Raw genomic sequence first — 23,544 nt, 5'->3', positions numbered from 1 at the left:
GTTAGATATTAACTGTTTGCATTAGCTATTTTGACTATATGGCTAACTAATCGTAACTTTTTGTTTGTAATTGAAACTGTTTGGTTATTGGTTGTTTTAGAGTACTAAACAGAAAAGGCTAAACGTTCTCTCAAAAACTCCTCATATGACCTTTTAAAAAAGAGTCTGTTAAGCCCATAAAGCTCTTTGATGAATTGGCTCATCATAATCAAATTAAAACCCAAATAGCTTTTAAAATAATGGTTTAACCGCACTTTTTGCTACAAGTAGGTTTTAACCAAACACCCCCTATATATATACTAGTTGTTCAATTGAAGTATATATCACCATTATATTATCTCCTAACATTGTACCTTCTCACAATAATTTGACCAAGGTAACAATGCAAATCACAAGCATGTCATATCCTCTATTCTTCTTTCCATTCATTGCCTTCTCAATCTTCCTTTACAAATGGCTAGCATTACCAACCAAGAGCAACAAAGAGTTGCATCTACCACCCACCCCACCAACACTCCCAATAATCGGAAACCTCCATCAACTCGGAAGATTACCTCACCGTTCCCTACGAGCCCTTTCCAACAAGTACGGCGACCTCATGTTACTCTACTTCGGCAACAGGCCAACCTTCGCCGTGTCCTCTTCGAAGGCAGCCAAGGAGATCATGAAGACCCACGAACACCTCTTCCTCGACAGGCCTCAACTACGTTTCATAGACAAAATATTTTATCGTGGAAATGATGTAGGATTCAGTTCGTACGGAGATAGATGGAGGTACATGAAGAGCATTTGTGTGACGCACCTTCTATCCAACAAAATGGTTCAGTCTTTTCAATCGATAAGAGAAGAAGAGGTGTCGCGAGGGATCAAAGAGATTAAAAGCTACGGTAGTTCACCTTTGAACTTGAGTGAGGTTTCTTCCGCACTCTTCAATGGTTTCATTTGTAGGATGGCACTAGGAAGGAAGTTCGACGGTGGCTACGATCTCGAAAGTGGCAAGGACGTCTATAAGATGTTCAAGGAGCTTGCGGAGGTTATGGGGACGATATGTGTAGGAGATTATGTCCTTTCTCTAACTTGGATTGATAGATTGTCGGGTTTGCATTACCGGATGGCGAATGTGCATAGACAATTTGATGCGTTTATTGAAGAAGTTGTTCAAGAGCACGAGACTCAATATGAACAACGTAATGATGATTGTTGTAATAAAGATGATGAAGGAAAGTATGCCAAAGACTTTGTTGAGCTTTTGCTTGAAAATTAAAGAGAAAACCCTGAGCAACTTTCAAGAGATAGCATCAAAGGCATTATTCTGGTAAGCCTTTCTTTTTACATATTCCCTCCGTCTTTATTTTTTAATGCATCACTTTGACTTTTGCATTATTCACATACCATGGTTGACTTAATGTTTTCACCTCTATAACATAAATATGTAATTTATCATTAGATTAGTCATTCTATCTAGTGTTAAAGGCACAACTCAACCTATTATTGCTTATTTAAGCTGATGGTTAAAGGCTATGATCGGTTTATATACTTTGTTATAATTTTTATTAATAGACAATTAATTATATTAATAGTCAAAGTTGCATCTCGGCAAATGTACCGGTCAAACTGATACATTAAAAAAAAAAAAAAAAAAAAAAAAGGAGTATCACTTTTTATTATATGTTCTATGTCTTGTCAAAAAAAAATTATAGGTTCTATGCATTCTCTGTTTATTTCTCTTCTTATGCTAAAATCCGCTCCTCCTTTGTAAAATGATCTATGAAGGGCTGGACTACGGAGGATGGGTGGAGGTTCAGCCCCTAAGGCCCCAAAAATCTCTCCTTTTCAAAATAAATGGGGTCTTTTTTAAGTGTTGTACCCTGTGTTGGGCTCATCAAAACACTATTCATTGCTAAACCCATGCTGCATCTCGCCTATTTGGGCATAGCTTTTTATGATTAACTCACTTTGTAAAATGATCTCACCCAAACATTGCTCTTAAGTCTTAATCTCTTATTGGCTAAGGGCCCTTATTATTGGCTTTAAGTTGACAGTTTCCTCTTTTAATAAATCCTTTAGAAATGTACTTTTTTAGAAATGTACTTATGGAGTTGTGGATTATGATACTCTCTGTATTCTTAGTTAGTATAATTATATGAAAATTTTAAGATACAGGCGTTGGTACCATGTTTAGTACAGACAAAAAACGCGGAAAGAACATGTAGCTATTATTTAAAGAACATACAATTATTTTGTAAAGAATGTATAACTGTTTTGTAAAGAACATCTAATTTTATATTTATTTTTTTTTACATCTAAAGAACATCTGCAATATTAATAAAAAACATGATAATATTAGGTAATGAACATTATTAATATAAACCCATCATAATTTAAAGACAAAGTTCAAAGAACATTTTGCAATAAGTGTAGGAGTTTATAGGTACTACGTAGCGGAAATAACATATATGAATCATATTCAATAAAGTACCTAATCCAAGGATCACATGCATAACACACAAGACACATAATCATACCTTTGAAGCGTGAATTCCACGAAGCTATTCGACAGGCAAATCAAGGAGAGAATAGAGCCCCAAGTGTTGCTCCTCTACTTAGTCCACGAGATTCGAACGAGCCGTCCACCAATACTAGATTGGTCGAGTGACTGAGGAAAACCGCAATCACCACCTTTTCGGACAACCGACCACCGCACGAACCACCACCACCATGAGACACCACCGGCGCCGGGAGGAGGAGAGTGACGTGAGAGAGGGAGTATGAGAGGGGGTTGGTTTCGTGTTTGCTAATTAGGGTTTGATCTAAAATGATCAGTTAACTTCTTCCTTGCAAACCTAGGCACCTAGTCTATTTATAATCTCATTATAATTAGACTAGGGCACGAAGCCCAATACCCTCTTAAAACCCCATATGGACGGCCACCTAGAGTGATGAGGCCCATGATGGGCCTCGTCCTCTAATGCTCGATCTAGCCCCTTTGTGTGACCTTATAAGATCCGTCCAATTGGGCTTTGGCCTATTTTACTAGTCCAAAGATCGTAAGTACCTCTAGCTATGGCAAAACGACGACCCAAATGTCCGGACTTAATTATCTCCATAATTTGATCCAATTATATATCTAGTAATTGCACACGACGAAGACATAACTCCTTCAATCTCCCACTTGTCTGAGACAAGGGTGCAATATTCAAATTCCTTAAGTCAATGTATATGTCGATTTGATAATATGATTGCATCACATGTCGAGATCATATTAATCTACAAATCGTTTCTTGAAATTTGAGTTAGAATTACAAAACCAAATGATTACTGAGCAATGCATTTGAACGCGGCCACGTATTTTCCTAATTCTCCCTCTTCAAGCGGCCATGACACATTTCCTAATTTAATAGGTAGACTCTATCCAATCTTGTGGCAACAAGCCTCCCACTCAACTTCTGAAATAACCGGGAAACATCCTTTATAATCTCCAGTTACGGGTAGATGTTTGAATGTACCACAGTTATAACATCCATTGAATGAAATCAATGTCCCACTCATGTCAAAGGAATCCACTAATATATACGGAAGCTCTATACTTGAACTTCAAAGTAGGTCAATAGTTCGATCATGCATCATTCATGCATATCCAAGTGATTGACCGAGCATCACTATGCCCCTATAGCCCATGAAACTGCGCTATCCAATCAATCATACATGCTAGTCCATTCATTAATATCATTTATGTCAACTTTAATGATCTCGAACTAGGAACTTAAATAATATATGAATTTTTGTTCACCTGTGGGGTTTCATTCAAAAGGTCATTAACCTAGTGAGCCCATCAATTCATAATTATTTTGGACATTTTATTTAATTTCAAACCATAATTAAATAAGAGAAATAATAATTTCTATTTTAAACATAATTCTGCAAATTGATGTATTTCTCATGTAATATGTTTTCTCAAACATACACAACTTAAATTACATAATTTGCTTCAATCCAAGACTTCAATATGACTTTCATACCTTAGTCTAAGGAAGGGGTTTAGTGATTTCTCACTCATAGTAAAACTTTGCAGAACATGACCTCCCGCTGGTCAATGATCTCATAACTGAGGCGATATCTCATATCCATTTGTTTGGATTTGTGATGTGACACCGGCTCCTTTTTTCTTGGGCAAAGGTGACCCTTTAGTCACATGACATTTTAATCCGAACTTCCTCTAAAACTATCCGACTATAGCTTAATACACACATTTGACATTGAGCATGCAATAGTGCCCTGCTTTGAACTTTTCAAGCTCACTTTACTTCTCCATACTGACAAAATTGTGTATCTAGATCAACTTCTAGAATCATCTTGCCTGTTTGGAAAAACTTGCATTTGTAAAATCTTTTGACAACTTGTTTATCTTTAATACCATAAACTAGAAAAATTTCTTTAGCGCTTCTCAAGTACTCAAGGATTTGTTCTTGGTAACTTTCCGTATGCTAATTTTGTATTTGCTTGAAACTTGCTACACATGCACAACTCATATGTAATAACTTGCTTTGTACATTTCATGGCACATGTAATGGACCCTTTTGCAAAAGCATAAGGTACATTACCTTTACAACTCAACTCCACTAGCTTTTAAAGCACTGAGTTTTACTGAGTCTAAAAACATGAGACATGGGAAGAGATCCTCTAGCTCTTAGAGTCTTGTATCTTGAACTTGTCAAGAATCTTATCAACATAAGTCTCTTGATTAGGTCCAATCATTCTTCAAGATTCACTTTGTGGATTTTGATTCCCAATATGTATTCAACATCTCCTAAGTCTCCCATATATAAACAATCTTTCTAACCATTGCTTGACTCATTCAAGCATTGATATATCATTTCATATGAACTATATGTCAACTACATACTAGACTAAAAATACCAATTGCTCCCACTAAACTTCTTGTCTCTACAAGATTCCTTTTCATTCTTCTAAGGTAATCAAACTGTTTAATTTCCTAATGAATGTTCCAACTCCCTAATGCTTACTTCAATCCATAAATGAATTTCTGAAGTTTGCAAAACTTTCTAGGAATTTTCTGGATTTCAAAATCTTAGGTTGTATCATATACATTGCCATCCATCAAGAACATTTCATGAAGGTGATTTTGATTTCCATAACTAGAATAATCCGAATAGGCTTACATAACTAATAGGTTTGACCCTATTTGTAAGACTATCATGGACTAGCACATCTTTATAGACATGGAGTCCCATCTGGATTTCTTGGCTTTAAGCCACTTTCTGAGTTGGCACTTGTCCAAAGCTTGCTTGTAGGTATAGATTCCAACCATTCCAATAGGAAAATTTTAGAATCCACCTTTTACCAGAATTTCAACAAATTGTTTGTTTCGATCCTAAGAAACCTACGATATATATGAGCGACAATAGAATTATTCTCTTCAACCCTTTGAAGTCTTTCATTCTAGTAGGACGATAGAAGTCTCGCTACTTGAATTAGCTTGCTTCGACACATATTTTATCAAATTAGCTGATTTCATGCGCCTTCGTCTCTGATATAGTGTTATCCACATCCTTTTGTTGCTCGTCTCGAATCTCATCGAGATCTGATTTTACTCCCACTTGGCTTTGTAGGAAGACATTTCTTTCTATAAAGACACTATCGCGAGCAACAAACATTTTGTTTCTTCGCGATTGTAGGAATAACACCATTGATATAGGGTTTATTATGTCATCTTTGTAAACATTTTACATAGATTTCATACTCCCTCAATCCTGTTTAGAAAAGATTACTTTGGAACATTTCCATCCTTTCTACTGCTTTGGTTAAGTTTCTGTTTAGTATATTCGCAATTGTTGTTGTTCTAATGCATATCCTCAAAACGATATTTGTAAATCATTAAATCTTGGATCGAACCATGGCAAGCAAAGTTTGATTCCTACTTTATACATACATATTAATTGTAATGTTCCTGGATTGTGAACTAATTCAATAATTCTTTTAGATGATCATTTGTTTTGAGTTAAATATTTATCACAACAATCATATTGTGGTGCTAAATTGTTTATCTCAAACTTGATTTTACATTTCATTTTGGAATTTTGAACATTTCAATGATTCCAGCTATTATTTCATTAAGTAATTATCGACATATTTACTTAAATCGTTAATAAGAGCAATGAAATAGTTAAATCTCTTGCTAAAATTTGAATTTATGGTACACTCACATCATATGTTTGTGTTCCAAAAGGTCATTTTAGCTCTGATACCACTGTAAGAGTTTATAGGTACTACGCAGCGGAAATAACATATATGAATCATATTCAATAAAGTACCTAATCCAAGGATCACATGCATAACACACAAGACACATAATCATACCTTTGAAGCGTGAATTCCACGAAGCTATTCGATAGGCAAATCAGGGAGAGAATAGAGCCCCAAGTGTTGCTCCTCTACTTAGTCCACGAGAATCGAACGAGCCGTCCACCAATACTAGATTGGTCGAGTGATTGAGGAAAACCGCGATCACCACCTTTTCGGACAACCGACCACCGCACGAACCACCACCACCACGAGACACCACCGACGCCGGGAGGAGGAGAGTGACGTGAGAGAGGGAGTATGAGAGGGGGTTGGTTTCGTGTTTGCTAATTAAGGTTTGATCTAAAATGATCAGTTAACTTCTTCCTTGCAAACCTAGGCACCTAGTCTATTTATAATCTCATTATAATTAGACTAGGGCACGAAGCCCAATACCCTCTTAAAACCCCATATGGCCGGCCACCTAGAGTGATGAGGCCCATGATGGGCCTCGTCCTCTAATGCTCGATCTAGCCCCTTTGTGTGACCTTATAGGATCCGTCCAATTGGGCTTTGGCTTATTTTACTAGTCCAAAGATCGTAAGTACCTTTAGCTATGGCAAAACGACGACCCAAATGTCTGGACTTAATTATCTCCATAATTTGGTCCAATTATATATCTAGTAATTGCACACGACGAAGACATAACTCCTTCAATAAGCAACTAACATTATATCACATATAAAAGTGCATCATACTGACAATCAAAGAACATGAACATATGTTCTTTTCACTCTTTTTTAGTGCAAATATGTTCTTTTTTCTTTAGGTATATGTTCATTACAATTAAATAGTATGTACATTTCACTTAGCTGTATGTTCTTTATATTTGTATAATATGTTCTTTCCGCGAAAAACATCTGTACAGTGCACGGTACAGGCGCCTGTAAGAACCACGCACTATAAATTATAAAATTGAGAGTGTTATTGTAATTAAGTCTCTTTTAACTTAAGTAGGAAAGAAATCGATGTTGGAAACATATACGTACCTCCGGTTCTTATTACTCGCAACAAGGGGATACTATTTGTGAGACATAAAATATTCCTTTGTTGCAGTAATAAGAAACCGGAGGCCTACATCTTATGTGAAATAAATAATTAGAGGAAAAAGTTTGTTTTATAACTTTTAACTACTACTTTTCAAATCCTTAATACTCAAATTCTATATTTTTAAGGAATTTATATACAAGTAACCAAATTTATCTGACTTTGGTATAGGATATACTTGGTGCGGCCACAGACACATCCACAACGTTAGTAGAATGGGCAATGACAGAGTTAATAAGACATCCTACTATCATGAAAAAATTACAAGAGGAGGTAAGGGACGTTGTCAAACCCAATACAAAGGTATCTGAGCACGACTTAAAGAACATGAAGTACCTAAAGGCAGTGATCAAAGAGACACTTAGGCTACATCCTCCAGTTCCCTTCTCGGGATTTCGAGAATCCTCCGGGGATGCAATTATAGGTGAATATAACACTACTGCAAGGGCTCTAATTATAGTGAACGCATGGGCAATACAGCGCGATCCTAAACATTGGGATGATCCAGAGAATTTCCATCCAGAGCGATTCTTAAACAACTCGAATGTTGATAAAGGGGACAACATTTCCAATTGATCCCATTTGGTGCTGGGAGAAGAGGTTGCCCTGGAGTGTCTTTAGGCATTATCACCATTGAACTTGCATTAGCAAGTCTTATTTACGAATTCAATTGGAAGTTACCTAAAGGGGTAAAAGGAGAGACCTTAGATGTTGAAGAAACTTGGGGTATAACTGTTGGACGAAAATATCCGCTTGTAGTCATTGCAACACCAAATATCTGAACTATGTCTTTGTGTTCTTGCCTCGATTTGTAATAGATCTTGGCTTTGTTGTTTTAATTTATTATACGGTTTATAACTCGATATGATGCCATGTTATGGAAAGTACACGTTCGAAGTTGACACGATCATGTAACAAAGCAATGTTATGCATGTTGTAATGTTGTATGACATGGTCATGTCGCTTCAGTTATATATGCAAGTAATCTATTATTTTAAGGTGTTTCGTTGTTATGGTATGATTTGACAACACCTTTGTTTCTTTCGTAGTAGCTAACAATTAAGAATAAAGATAGTAATGAGAAACTCGTGAGAATTGAAATTTGGTCAGATTCTTGCTCCTTGCCATAAAAAAAAATTTAATAAATAAAATAAAATAATATAAAATAAAATAAATAAATAAAAAATAACATTGATGAGATTCATCCTAGGCTAACTCTAACACTTAGCTCGAACCTTTAGTTGATGTGGCGGCGACCAGAGCTCTCAAACTCGATTCAGATCAGGTGATCCAAACTGGTCTTCAAGACTCGAGATGATGTTTCAAACATGATCAATTCAGTCCATGCAAACTTGATGTTGAAGATATAATACAGTTGCAGTAATGAGAAAACTTCAGCTAAATCTGGATGTGAGTTCAATTTTTCGTACCCAAATTAGCTGCCAGCCTGCTCATTGACCTACTATAAACTAAGAGTAACAAAAAAAATATATATTATACAGTAGTACAGACATTACAGGTAGAATTTGAAAGGCTTAAGGCAAAAGCTTTTGGTTGGACTTCTCAAGTCAATGACAATGCATAAGAAATAAGGATAATGTTCCAACATGTAAGCCAACACTACAGCACAAGGTTGTGCCTGATAATATTCAAATGTTATAAATGGATCCTTTGACCGAATCCCACGGTTCCAGATCTAGAAATAAACCTTTCCAGACGCCACGAATCTGCAAAGAACAATTGCTTAGCTGCATTACAGCCAATGCACATTGATCCAATATAGAAGAATGAAGTAATGTACAAAAACCTGTCAAAAACAAAAAAAAAAAAAAAAAAAAAGTAATGTACAAAGAGATTCAAGCAAATCTATCATTACTTCTGGTGAAACGCAAAATCACCCTTTAAAATTGACAATATCACCCTAAATGTCATAGAATGACCGCCTCAGGCAAGATTTTTGCTAAGAGGTTATCCGATCAAGTCATTCAAGCAAAATCTGAGAAGGTTAAGATTTTACACTAGCTGCATTGAACAAATTGAAGATTATCTTAAGTAAAAGCAATGGCCTAATTTACAATGAGCTGACAAGAACCAATAAAATCCTAATTTTTCTGTAAGCCTGTACCTGAAACCTCTACTCCAAAAAAAAAAAAAAAGGCTAGATAGATGTACTCCCCCAGCACCTCCGGAAGCTGCATTCATGACATACCAAAAAGAACCGAGAAAGCAAGAAAAAATTAAAGAATCTAGAATGAGTCAGCCATTACAGATCAGTATCCATGCTGCTTATAGAATCTTCTCTCCTGTGTCCACTCTCTGAGCCAGGTAATTCTGCTAGATCGACATCAATAGCCACCTCCTCAGGTGTTGCAGATAAAGATGTCCTCGGAGGCTTCTTACTATGCCGGGATTTTGAAATCCGGGATAATACCTGAACAATATCTCTCATTGACGGCCGTTTTTTAGGGGCACGGTTTACACATTTGTAAGCAAGAGTTGCCACCTCATTGAGTTCCAAAGCATCAAATTTCCCATCAAGACGTGAATCGACAATTTCTTCCCATCCAGTCCCTCCCTCTGTGTTCATTGCAGCCTATGTATCAGCAGTTCAAAAAAGGACAGTAGTGAGTAACTAGCATAACCCATTGGACAATTATATAATTTGTGGAAGAATTTCTAATGAAATGGTTTTAACATATCGCTGGGTATATTGACTGCTATGGACATAATTATATACTAAACATTTCCTCGGCCAAAAAGGAAATTATTCTGTTCAGATAAACCTATTCACCAATATTTCTGTAAAATCTAATTGACGATAACCATTTTTGGTATCATAAGACAATAAAACATTGAAGACTATTTAACCCAAAGACCAGATCATAGGCAGATGTATCCAAAAACATTTTTTTAAAAGTTAACTATAGAAACTAATATCATCTGGTTGGGTCTGAAGAATATCACATTCTCTGGGATTTATTTTAGCATTGGTTTGGGATTGTATCATTTAAACCCACACCAAACCTGTTTGAACCTTCAAAGCAAACGAGGCCTAAATGGTTCTTGATTGCAAAAAGACTGCCTTTCTATACAAAAAATATGAATCTTCCATAGACCCCAAACTCCAAAATATACTTTCAAAGTGGAGCTATGATGCTTGGACTCGGATACAAGTGCTTGACATGAATATGGGTCCAACAGGCAACCATGAAAAACTTTGAAGCTGACGATGTTGAGACACAGTTATGAATGTCCAAAATACATGAAGCAAAAATTCATATTGATTTATCAAGACAGTTGAGGCAATCTTAAGACACCATAACGCCAGGTATATTAACTGCTATGGCTCATTCATAACTATAAATAATTTCCGGCGAGAAGAGAGGCATCAAGCATAACAATCTGGGTCCTATATTAACAGGTCTGGTGACAGTCTTGAGGTGTCAAATGCAAAAGATGTATACGTTCTGAATATACAAACTTACCAGCTCTACATACTCCATGAGACCTTGAAGGGGGTTTCTTGCTGCAATGAGTTCGAAAAGCAAGACCCCATAACTGTAGACATCACTTTTCTTTGTAAAGGTTCTTGTGGATATATACTCAGGATCAAGATAGCCAAAAGTCCCCTTTAAATTGCAAACTTGCCCGTCAATTACCTCTTCCCTTGAAAGCCCAAAATCGGCCACCTGGATTCAGCATAAAACATTTTCATCAGCAAAAAGACATCACTGCCACCATGACTTCCTAGCATCTCAAATTCACAAAGTCTGCATAAAAATGTTACATCCTACAGGATAAAAGTGACCAATGTACACACCCTAGCTTTCATTGACTGATCCAACAAAATGTTGGAAGATTTAATGTCACGATGTATTACAGGAGGAACTGCCTGAAAGCAGAAGTAAGGAAGAAATTAGATTGAAAACAACAACAACAAAAAACTTCATAAGTAAGATTTTGCTTATCTAGATCCCTCTCAATAGATTAAATAAATAAATTACCCCGTCATGAAGATACTCCAAGCCTCTTGCGACATCCAATGCTACATGGACCCTTCGTTCCCAGCTCAATGGTTCCATCTTTTCATCTGGAGAAAGCAAATGAATATTATGAACCCTGTATATTATGGGTTAGCTTATGACAAAATCAGAAAGAAAGTGTGGATCTAATCTATATATACATTATGCAACACATGTTTTAAGAAATTTGATCAGAAAGATTAAGGGAGCATAACACCAAATTTCATACTACATATATTTACAGTAGAAGCAAGAGTCAGGTCAGTCAGGCAGGTTAGATTTAATGCACTCAAATTCCTGAAGGAGAACTTGGAAACATAAGTTATTCATCAACCTATTATAAACCAACATGAATGCCTACTTATATGCATTTTTGATGATTTAAAGCCAGAATAGAGGTGAGGCCTGTGAAGATTTTTGTAATGTCCTATTGCCAAAGGGAAACAACCATATGGCAGACAAACGGGAATATCAGACCCAAAGCATTCCCCAAACTTATTATTACAATACTATTACACTACAACAGTTCATTCAGTTTATCGTTCAGCTATAACAGTATATAAGTTGCAAGGCAAAGAATTTAGTTCCCCAAAGGCCCAAGTACCTCGATATACCACCATGCTAAAATCAAAAGAAAAGGGTCCAAATGAGCATTCGTAGAATCTATTTAAATGTAGTAAAATTCAAGATACAGCACACCTAAAACTGGAATAATAAACCTAAGACTGTAATTCAAGTCCTGTAGTTCTATTTCACAACAAATTTCAACCCAGTTCGGATACTACCCTCCATCTCTTATCATGAATAGCAATAGAAATTAAGCTCTAGAAGATCATAAGAAAAGGATAAATCAAAGTTTGATTAATAAATGATAAGGGAAACAAAATCATATTCAGACAACTATAGATTTTGTTAATAGGACTGGTGTCACTGGTCTGAACAGGAGGATACCAATTAGGGATACTGAACAAGAAGTTCAAGCGACAAGAACTTCCTACAGAGCCACATTTCACAGAGGAACCTCTTCCTAACTAAGCTTGCATAGTTGCATGCATGGAAGCCCCAGTTGCAACTATCCTTGCATGGGATCACTTAAGCTGGAAAATGAGGAAACCTGTCAAATTTGCAGGCTCCGATGTAAGAAAGGTTCACAACAATAGGTTTGCAAGGTAGTTTAATTAATCATTGATGTTTGCCAGTCAATCTACGGATGAAAATCAAATATCGTAACTTTTCAACATATCTCAATGTATCCATTTACATGCACAATAATTAATTTTCCTGGAAGATAAGTTGGTCAAATCTCATTATTTCATATCATTGCAATGACACCTAGAAGGGCTAGAACACTCCTATTTCTATGTTAACCTAGGCTCACATAAATGCTGAAGATATGGGTTTGTTGACTTACTGTATAAATGGGAAGCTAAGCTGCCGTTGCTCATATAGGCATATATAAGCATGTTTTTTCCCTTCTCTGTACAATATCCAAGCAAATTCAAGAGGTTTCTGTGATGCAACCTTCCTAACAGCTTAACCTGAGATCAAGAGCAGACAATATAAGAAAATGAGATCAAGAATCTATCAGCGCAATAACTACAGCATAAAAACAGACAGCAACATGTCTACCACACACACTTCAGTAATGACATCTGAGGGTGAATTTTGGTGTTAGATTATATTGGCGCTAAGAAGCAGCACTGATTAAAATATGACATTACCTCTGTTTCAAATTCTCGCTCCCCTTGCTTTGAATCAGTTGCCAGCACCTTCACAGCAACTATTTCACCAGTTGACATTTGAGCTTTGTACACAGGACCATATGCACCCTGGCCAACCAATGTTGTGAAATTCTGAGTCGCCTTCTGCAAATCCCTGCAAAAGAAGTAGCCTATTTATAGTCATCAAGTCAAGTGCAATCAGAGTTCTGTCCATATCACTTGTTTCGGCAAGTTCTGTCCATATCAGTAGTTTTGGCATGATTTGAATCAACAAGAAATCACTCTCCAACAAGGATAGATTGACAAAGAGAATGGAGAAAGAAAGCACTTGAGATACTGAGATTAAAATACACATTAAGAAGTAAGTTATACTTGAATTTTACATTCTTAGCAAAGCAATGACACCAGCCAAACACGACAATATGAAATTATAAGCTGTAATGATGTCTGCTACGACAATTATTCATTACCATAAGAAAACATTAGTACCTACTTTAACGATTCTCGTGTGAATTACAAAGAATCAAAACAGCACCATATATGTAATAAAATCTAACACCAAGATTCAAGCATCAGGTTATGAAACATCATTGATTTATTAGAAACATCAACTCCATTGACCGATCTATAAAAGAGGCATTAATCAAATTGATAAGATTTCTCATTTTCACTCCCCAAATTCGGCTTTGCCTATATGATCACAAAAAGAGGGTTGCCAAATTCTTATCATTATTGCCTCAACAGAATATTTTTGAAATGTCACTAAAAACTTAAGTAAATTCGGAAAGCAAACCTGTAAGCAAACTCAAGTATACCAGATGCAGAAACAACATTACTCCTCTTAAAGCCATCAAGCCACAAAGACATCCCACTGACACTTTTTCTGTATCGTCTTGGAGATTCAGGGCCAAGGGTAGAGTCTGATAACTCTGTACATGTATCAATACCATTTGCACGAATAGGAATTGTCGCCGATCTCCTTGAACTGCTATTGTCAATCTGAGCACGCTTTCTTTGGTATCTAACACAAAACAGGGCAAGGATTGCCGCAAACACACCAATTACTACTCCAATAGAGATACCAAGTATCAATCCAGACGATTGGTCACTCATTTTGTACAGTGTTGTTGAGCTACCTCACACTGATGCAAATCCATTCCATTGAATCACACTGTCAACATCTAATCTGCAATTAGGTATAAAAATACAAACTATCAACTATTTATCCAACTTTTGTCATACCACATCAATTTTCTCAACTCAAAATCACTATCATACCAAAAAAAAACACATACTATTCCCCAATAATCCAAACATCTTAAGTTGCTTACCAAATTTTACATACCCATTTCAGAAAATACCATAAGAATCATACCAAAAAACCGTCCACGAAATCGAAACACGGAAAAGACCATGATGATCCAAAGATGGGTAAGACTTAAAATTCAAAACGTGCAGCCTCCGGCATTGACTAATACTAATCAATTATTGTTAATTATAACAGATAAAATGTTGATGAACCATGAAGTATGACAAAAAGTGCCGTGAAAACTGTTCATACTTATTATTTTAGCAATCCCGCCCTCAAAATGCGAATAATTCTTGTTATCTAATTCAAATACTTCACATGAAAAGTTGAAAAAAAAAAGTCCATTTTTTTTCCTTTTTTTTTTTTTTTTTTTTTTTTTTGGAAATCCATACTAAGAGCAAAACTTTCCAACATTTTAATCTATCCACCCAGAAAATTTAAAATTCTATAAAATCGTAATTCGACTATAAAATAAATCACCCATATAATTATAATGCTCCAACAACATAATTAATTCACTGGAAAATAACTCATCCAGAAAAAAAAAATTAAAAAAAAACCCAGAAATACTAAATACTCCAACATCATAATTGATCCATAAAATTAAAACAAACATCATAATTGATTCATAAAATTAAACAAACATCATAATTCAACCAAAAAAAATAAAAACCCCACATCAAATTCTAAGATAATGCACCTAAAAATGTACATCAGGAACTAAATTATTTCAACTCAACTTTATGAATTTTGCTTTTAAACTAAAAACCCAGAAAATAAGATTGATTTTCTCAGATAATACATCAAAATTATGCAGTAAAAAAAGCAAAATAACAAATGAATAAAACTGAAAAAAGTTGAAGAAAATTGGGTTACCTGTTGAAATTAAAGGAAAAGGTAAGTTGGTTTGAAGAAAGAATTAAGTGGGTGCTTTAATCTGTAGTAAGGAATTTTTGTCAAGAAAAATGAAGAGAGAGAAAGAAGAGAGAGATTCTAGGAGTCGTAAAAGAGAAAAGCGTGGGGACAACCGGACAAATGAGAAAGACGATCTATATACACTGCTGCTGGGGACTGCGCACAACCTGCTGATTTTACACTTTTTTTTTCTGAATTTCAAATAATCAAATTACAGTCTCATGTTTAGACTGTTTTTGATTTTTTATTGATTTTTTTTTGTTGAATTTAAATAATTACAGTCTCATGTTAGGCTGGTTTTTGTATTAATTTGGAAGGAAATCAGGAAAATATAATGTTGGGAAAGCTGAAGATAATTAACCTAATAATATATCATAGAGTGGTTGTTTTAATTTTTAAATAAGGTAAGTAAGGGTCTGTTCTCATAAACTGAACTGAATATTTTATGAGATGAGAATATTGGGAACTGAACTTAGCTGAACAGAAGCTGAAGTGAACAGACCATAAAAAGAAAACATTTCAAAACTCCTTATGAATGTTACGATTGAAAAGAGTAGATCATATATAAAGGATAATGGTTATTTACTTCTAAGAGATCCATAAAATTCATTGACAATATGTCAATATCTTTCATACTATAACCGTAAATTACATATAAACTTCACAATTCTTCATGCAAAATTGATCGAATCTTATATTATTCTATGTTTCTTTGTTTATATGCTTACGCGATATAAGTAAATGGATAATTTGAAGTAGCCTTACTTGTATTCTAAAAGGTACAATAAATTGTACGTTAGAAATGTTCCTAAATCCTAACCCCTTCCTAAAAAAAAAATTTAAAAAGCAGTACACAACAAATTAAAGTTTCTAAGGCAAATGGCTTCTTAAATTAAATATTAATAAAAATGATTAATCAGGACATTCTTACCAAAAAAAAATATATTTAATCCACTAGATATATAAAAAGCACCGGTGTTTGCATAATTGGTGCGAGTTGTTATTCAAAAAAATGGCCTCGAGCAGTGATAATATCATTTTGGTTTTCCTAATTTGCCCTTGATTTGGTATTCTGACCATTTTACCCTTAAAGGCTTATTAATTTGTTTTTTGGGTGTGGATTTGACTTTTTGGGTTGATGGTCATGTATGCAATGTGGAAATACAAGTACTCCTATTAATTTTCATATACAATTGTAGTTTATTTTTGGCGAGACATGTATAGTGTATGGTATTAAATTAGCTTGATACTTTGATCATGTTATGTAAAGATTTGCCGGGCTGTATGCCAACATTTCGGTATGTGCAACATGTATACAAAAATATTTTAATACAAAGTGTCATTTGGAATATTTTTCTCTACTCTTAATAAGCTAAGGTAGTGCCACGGATAGATAGAATTGTCAATGTAGAATTTCAATTAATGATATCGTTTATGTTTAAAGAGTTTATATGTTTGAAAACTATACATTAAATAGTACTAATAAATATCAACTTGAGTGTGAATTTTATGTAGAGTATCAATATTACAAATTGTACCAAAGTCAAGTTCAACACTTACAAAGAATCCAAAGGAGTAGTAAACTTTTTCATGGATTAACATTGAGGACTTTTAGGTACAAAAATTATTATTACGTATGTAAGTGCATGGGATTAAATCATACGTCTTGTTCAATACACACACATTGCATTAGGGGTGAGCGTAGCAGGGTACCCTGTAAAAATATCAGGACCCGGAACCGGAACCTGTTGCAACAGGTTCCTAAAAATAGGAACCGGAACCGGAACCTGTTGCAACAGGTTCCTAAGAATTGGGAACCGGAACCGGAACCTGCAGGTTCCGGTTCCTAAACAGGGTACCCTGTTTGTCAAAGTAAGCTTAATATTTACTTGATAAATTGTGACAAGTTTATTATTTTTAAAATAGATGATCACAATAAATGCTTACAACTTTAGTATAGTACTTCAAATATAACAAACCAACACTAATTGTCTAGAATATTTAATACCATATAGGTTCCGGTTTCATGAACCCTATAGGAAACCTGTACTAACAGGGTACCCTACAGGTTCTAGATCCAAAATTTTATTACCCGGAACCGGAACCTGTTGCAACAGGTTCCTAATTTTATTACCCGGAACCGGAACCTGATCAACAGGTTCCGGGTTTGGAACCTGCGATTCCGAACAGGTTCCGGTTCCATATCAGGGTACCCTAAATTTTTGCTCACCCCTACATTGCATAATACATATATACTTCGTATTAAATTATCTAAGGAGTAGCACAAATGATAATTTGGTATCCAAGATCCAACTGTACATCCATCTATCCATTCATATTATGTTTTTTTTTTTTTTTTCTTTTCTTTATACAATTGAGGGTCAAAGCATGTTTACTAGCTAGAACAATAAACAAAAGTCAAGCTACAAACCGTGGCCAAGCCTCATCAACTACATCCTCCTTTAGAAGATCATTTATTTCGATCAGAGGTGCATCGACATAATATGGAATTATGTCTATGATTTGTTCACTTATTACACTTAGAACATAATTGTTACCATTGGTATTTTCTAATTATGGCACATACCAAAAATGCATAAACTATTACTATACGTACATAATCTACCATTTTAATTATAACAATAAGTCAAGGTTTGACAAGTTTGTTATTTTGTCAATAGTCGCATATATGCTTAATACACAGTACCTTCTACCCAAAATGTATTTGTATGTTTAATATTCAGTGTAATTTTTAAAAATTATAACAGCATAGAAGGACCACTATTGGTCAAAATTGATGAACTCGATCATAACTCATAAAAATGATGATTCTGATGAAGCATAAAAGAATTAATGGTAGTTAAGTTGAATTTGCATGATTTTGCATGAATTCCCAAACGAGCAGTTACATGTCATGTATATGCAATTATGCACTATGCAGGTTTAGGATTTAAAATTGGTTGGCACCAACTAAAACTTATAAAATGAGTGACAAAATTAGAGATATCAATGGGGCAATGCGGATGTTTTCCTTCTCATCCCCATGATCTCATCCCACCTAATATTTTTATCCTCATTTTCTCCTGCTATGATCCATGTATATGAACGGGGTATAAATGAGTTTGCAAGTTATACCCATAAAGAAGAGAAAGACCATATAGTTAAAAGAAGTAACTCCTTAGAGCCTGTTCTCTTACATTGAAATTCAGTTCAGTTCAGTTCAGTTCAGCTGAGTTCAGTTCAATTCAGTTCAGTTCAGTTCAGTTCAGCTCAATTCAGTTCAGTTCAGTTCAGCTCAGTTCAGTTCAGTTTAGCTCAGCTCCTAATTTCCTTCTCTTATAAAATATTAATTTCAGTTCAGTTCAGTTTAGTTCAGTTCAGCTGAGTTCAGTTCAGTTCAGCTAAGTTTAGTCAATGAGAACAGGCCCTTAAACTTTATTAGGCAACATATTGAAGGCCTTATACAGAAAGAATAGTATTGTAAAAAAAAAAAATAAAAAAAAAAAAAATAAAAAAAAAATAAAAAAAAAGAAGAAGAAGAAGAAGAAGAATAGTACATTCTAAGACAATATTTAAAAAAAATAATACGGGGTAAGAAAATAACTCCTTAAACTATGTCTTTGCAACGTATCTCAAGCGCCTTAATGATAATGTATTGAAATTTAAGGCACATCTTAATGAATATAATTCAATTGACAGTCAAAAATCACCTTAATTAAAATTTAATTAACGTGTAAAAAATGGCTTAAATTGAGAGGTTACTTTAAGTTTGCGTAGCATATCAAAGTGAATTGAGGAAATTTTTCAATTTAGTTTGTATTTAGGTATTTATTAAAATTATCTCTTTTTTAAATTTAAAAAGTTATTTAAGGAATAAGTTATGAATGTCTTTTTGTCAAAAAAAAAAAAAAAAAAAAGGGTATTAACCACATATGCGAGGAGCCGAGGAGAGATTTAGTTCACTTACAATACCAAAGGAGGTTAAAATCACATGCCAATAAAAGGAGCAATCTCTTACATAGTCTTATAAATGGGAATCATTATTCATACAATGTTGCTACTATAATTACTACTAAATCATAAAACCAATTCAATGCAGGTCTCATTTTAGCACTTGATGTATTTTTGTATTAAACTTGAAATATTTATAATATGATAATTGATAAGGCATGTATCACTCAAGCTCCTTATTAAATTCACCAATGATGTTGTACGTGGGTACATACAATGCAAAAGAAGTAATTATAAGATATATATATAACTTTTACTCTATTAATTTAATTAGAGTATTTAAACATGATGATGTATACGGTATACCATACAACGGGTCGTATTAATTTTATCCAATCTACCACCTTAATATACGTTTCTAACTTATATAGGTAGCTTATCCGTAGGAGGGGGGAGGGGATAGAGGGACTTTTAAGTAAGGATTTGAAAAAAAAAAAAAAAAAGTGGATGGAAGAATTTTAGCATAAGTTTAGAATAAAATAAAATAAAATAAATAAAAAAAGAGTGGTTGTTGATGTTGGCGCCATGGCAGTTATCAGGTGGGAAGAAGGCACTAACACAGGTAAAAGAGCAATTCAACTGTCAACCAATAACACTACCTAATCTCACTACCTCCCAACTTTCCTTGTCAAACCAGGAATTCCTTTGACAAGGACTACGATATCTCCATATACTCCGTATATTACAAGTACTAGTTATGATGAATTTGGTCCACTTCCATTTTACAAATTTAATTTCTTGTTAATTGGGACCTATCAAAATAAATAAATAAATAAATTAAACATATACTTATTCACATTGATATATAAGTCAAAATCCGAAAAAAATTGAAGTTCTTGAAATTTACACTATTTACTCAAACTATTTTTATTGTCTTTTTGATTTATAACCAAGCATTACTTGGAAAATTCTTTAAAATAATGCAAAATTCCTTAATTATTATGCCAAATTTTATCAATAATCCCACAGTATTGTTGTCCACATCAATGATTGAAAATAGCTTGTAATTTTTTACCGATTCACAACAAAATTAAACTGGCTTCTGATTAAATTAGCGATTTTATCGATTTTACCCTTAAAAAAATGATTTCCCCCTAACCTAAAATATTTTATTTTTGGTATACTTGTTTTGCGTAAACAGCTAATTCAATTAGGGATTCATTAACTTAAACAAACAATTTATTTTCAAAAATTAACCCCATTTTATATATTTTTTTATCTTTTGCTGATGTCGACAATACCGTGGGAAAATTGATAACATGGTGTAATAAGCAATTTTACATGGGTTGAACATTTCCATGAATATTGCTCAATTTAAAAAGGAAAACTTATACAAAATACCTTTTTAAGAACAAGTTTACTTTAAACCTTTATTGCATGTTTGTTTAGGGGATAATCATGGAGAGGAATAGGGATATGGGGAAAAGAATGTTATAATCCTATGTTTGTTTATAGGGATTGGCATTAGAGAGAGGGATTGGGACAAGGATAAAATCAACTCTTATCGCTCAATTTCTATACCTAGGGGGGGTTGGAATAAAAATGAGGGATAAGGTTATAATTAAAATGACATTTATATCCTTAATAAAGAGCAAAAAAAAAAAAGGAGAAAGATACTGAGAGAAATAAGATCGAGGATAAAATAAGGGGATAATCAAGGGTTAGTAAGGGCATATTCGTAACTTTGTTACTTATTCTACTATTATCCCTTACTTATACCAAATAAAGAATAACACTTTTTTAATCCCTACCCCGCCCATGATTCTCTATCCTTATTCTATCCTCGATCTTATCCTTCTGATATGATCCCTATCCCACATACTAAAGGGCTGGCAATCTCTGACCCAACCCGACAACCCACCGAACCCGAAGTTACTGAGAGAAATCCGAACCCGAACAACCCGAATTGACCAAAATTTCATTTATCATAATAATATTAAGTTTTAAACTATTTTTGATAGTTTCTAAGCACAACCCGAAATTGAACAGAAATCTAACCCGAAGCCGACCCGCTAACCAGAATCCAAACGCCTTGTCCTGTCTCATAATTAGACGATTCTATAAAGACTTTTAAAAGGCCTCCAACTCTCCAAGGCCTCCAACCATACCTGTCTCTCAGTTCACTTGTCCGTTGAAGCGCAATTCACGTTCTCCCTTGAATCTAATACTTGTATCCTTCCATTGAAGCAGCTTCTGAGGTAAATTGTTTATTTTTGTTATCAATTTCACAATCTAGGGTTTATCTTTGATCTAATTTGATTTAATAGTCAGTGCATTAAGTGTAGGGTTCGAAAATCTGAACTATTGGTCCTAAATTCTAAGATTATGAAACATCATAACCAAAAGAGAAGAAATTAAGAGCCTAATTTGATTATTGATCAAATATCCCTGAAATTATGTGAATTTTCGATCATATTTGGTTGCAATTGTATTGCCCAACCCTTTAATGTTTAGGATTGAATTATGAAATTAGACTTCATTTTCCTCCTGCCCTGCCTTTGCATTTGAGTCCAATTTGGTCGTTTTGAAATTATGTTGGCCCAACAATCTGTTTAAGCTAATTTGCTTAAGGAAAAACTTGCAAAAAGTGGTCTTGATATCAATCAAAGCCTTAAACCAAAAATGGGGTCGGCTAACATGAACCAAATTTGAAAAAAGCGGTCTTGATATATTAATAAAAAATTTAATTCAAAAAGCTAATTAAGAAATTAAGGCTCATATTAATCACAAGTTAGTAGCTAACCGTCGGAACACAAACTAGCTACAAAATCTTATGTGGCATAACAACAAGTTCATTAACTTACCATTGGAGTTGCTCTTATAGCAAAATATACGATGTCTTAAATGTAATTTATTCCTAATTAATAATCTGTCGTATCATTTTGGGACCGAGGTTTTGTTGTTGTTATAATAATCTGTCATCCATTTACAGATATGGATTCGGATAAGAAAACAGGTAGGGATGTTTTACGGAGGATACTCGATAAACATGAAGTGGGGGCTAATATTGGTTCCAAGACTATGCCTCTGCTCGAGGTGTTCTCTGTCAGTGTAAATACCAGCCTCCCTGGCATGTTTTTTGATGATTGTGATTGTTGTGAGATATATGGCACTATTAAAGCCACTAATGGATTAGGTCATGTATTTGATCTCTACAAACGGAAACGTAACAACCCTGAGTTTATTGAGCCGAATAGGGATGGCTACACTCGTTATTTGTCACTAACTGGACTTAAGGATGGTCGTGTCATTATACCCTATGATTATGTCGTGATTGAGGTGGATCTAAGGGATAGGGCTCGAAGTGATGTTGTCATTGCTAAGGGAAAGTTGAGCTTCAACTACAAAGAAACCTTTTATACAGAACATGGAGCTGAAATTGTTTTGGGTGAGGCCGGATTTGTGACTCTGCATTATGCCACTTTTCCTTATGCAGTGACAGGTTATGTGGATGTGTTTTTCTTCAGCAAAGACGATGATTATGATGTATTAGACTATGATGTTGATGTTGATGTTGATTATACTAATTATGATACTTCTGCATATGGAAAGGACGATGGTGCTGATGTTTATGGAACTGTTGTTGCACATACCAAGTTTCCTGGGAGTGTCTCCTATGGAGACAATACGACTATTTCAAGTATACTTTTAAAATTGTCACGTGATGAATGTGTACGGGTCAAGTCTAGATCATCTATTGAGTTATCAAGGTCCATGGTTGCTATGCCAGTTAATTCAAATTCCCCCCTTGAAATATATGTGGATTTTAAGTATAAGGATGGAAGCAGACTAGCTAATGGGGTCTTAGAGTTTCCATCTAATGACTGCAGTCAGTTTAAGATGGATGTAGTGGGTGAAAATGGGCGTATTAGAGTGCGAGTGAAATGGGGTAATGCATATGAGTTGCGTTACAAAGGAAGTGATTTGAAACGTTGTTTGAATGAAGAGAGCGAGCTTGATGAACTGGTTAAAAGGCAACGGGTAAATTTATTTATTTGGTTGTTGTATTGTATCTTTTCATGTGATATTGCCTTTCTTTTCCTATGTATTTTTTAATGGGAAACTGGTTTATTGTCTCATCTTACATTTGATGTTTGTTATATCTGCAGTACTTTGCTGATCCACAACCCTCAGCATCCTTGTCGTGTGATAATTGGTA

At 34.6% G+C, this 23,544-nt stretch overlaps 2 protein-coding genes and 1 pseudogene across 2 annotated transcripts; 2 read left to right on the top strand and 1 right to left on the bottom strand.

Annotated features, from left to right (window-relative positions):
• The first annotated feature begins 382 nt into the window (after positions 1–382).
• LOC145604292 (cytochrome P450 736A117 pseudogene) lies at positions 383–8,189 on the top strand (annotated as a pseudogene).
• A 1,092-nt stretch (positions 8,190–9,281) lies between these two features.
• Positions 9,282–14,781, bottom strand: LOC145604852 (calcium/calmodulin-regulated receptor-like kinase 1). Its single transcript, XM_081660825.1, has 7 exons — positions 13,944–14,781; positions 13,151–13,304; positions 12,841–12,967; positions 11,412–11,497; positions 11,228–11,299; positions 10,893–11,096; positions 9,282–10,000 (listed from the first exon to the last, which is right to left on the bottom strand). The coding sequence occupies exons 1-7, from the start codon at positions 14,261–14,263 to the stop codon at positions 9,671–9,673; spliced, it is 1,293 nt and encodes a 430-aa protein (XP_081516951.1). The 5' UTR covers positions 14,264–14,781; the 3' UTR covers positions 9,282–9,670.
• Positions 14,782–21,477: 6,696 nt separating this feature from the next.
• LOC145604291 (uncharacterized) lies at positions 21,478–23,370 on the top strand. Its single transcript, XM_081660216.1, has 3 exons — positions 21,478–21,583; positions 22,318–23,316; positions 23,360–23,370. The coding sequence occupies exons 2-3, from the start codon at positions 22,320–22,322 to the stop codon at positions 23,368–23,370; spliced, it is 1,008 nt and encodes a 335-aa protein (XP_081516342.1). The 5' UTR covers positions 21,478–21,583; positions 22,318–22,319.
• Positions 23,371–23,544: the final 174 nt, after the last annotated feature.

The sequence above is a fragment of the Chenopodium album genome, chromosome 22 (assembly GCF_948465745.1).
Source record: "Chenopodium album chromosome 22, dcCheAlbu1.1, whole genome shotgun sequence".
NCBI classification, from domain to species: Eukaryota; Viridiplantae; Streptophyta; class Magnoliopsida; order Caryophyllales; family Amaranthaceae; genus Chenopodium; species Chenopodium album.
This window is presented reverse-complemented; position numbering and strand designations above follow the sequence as displayed.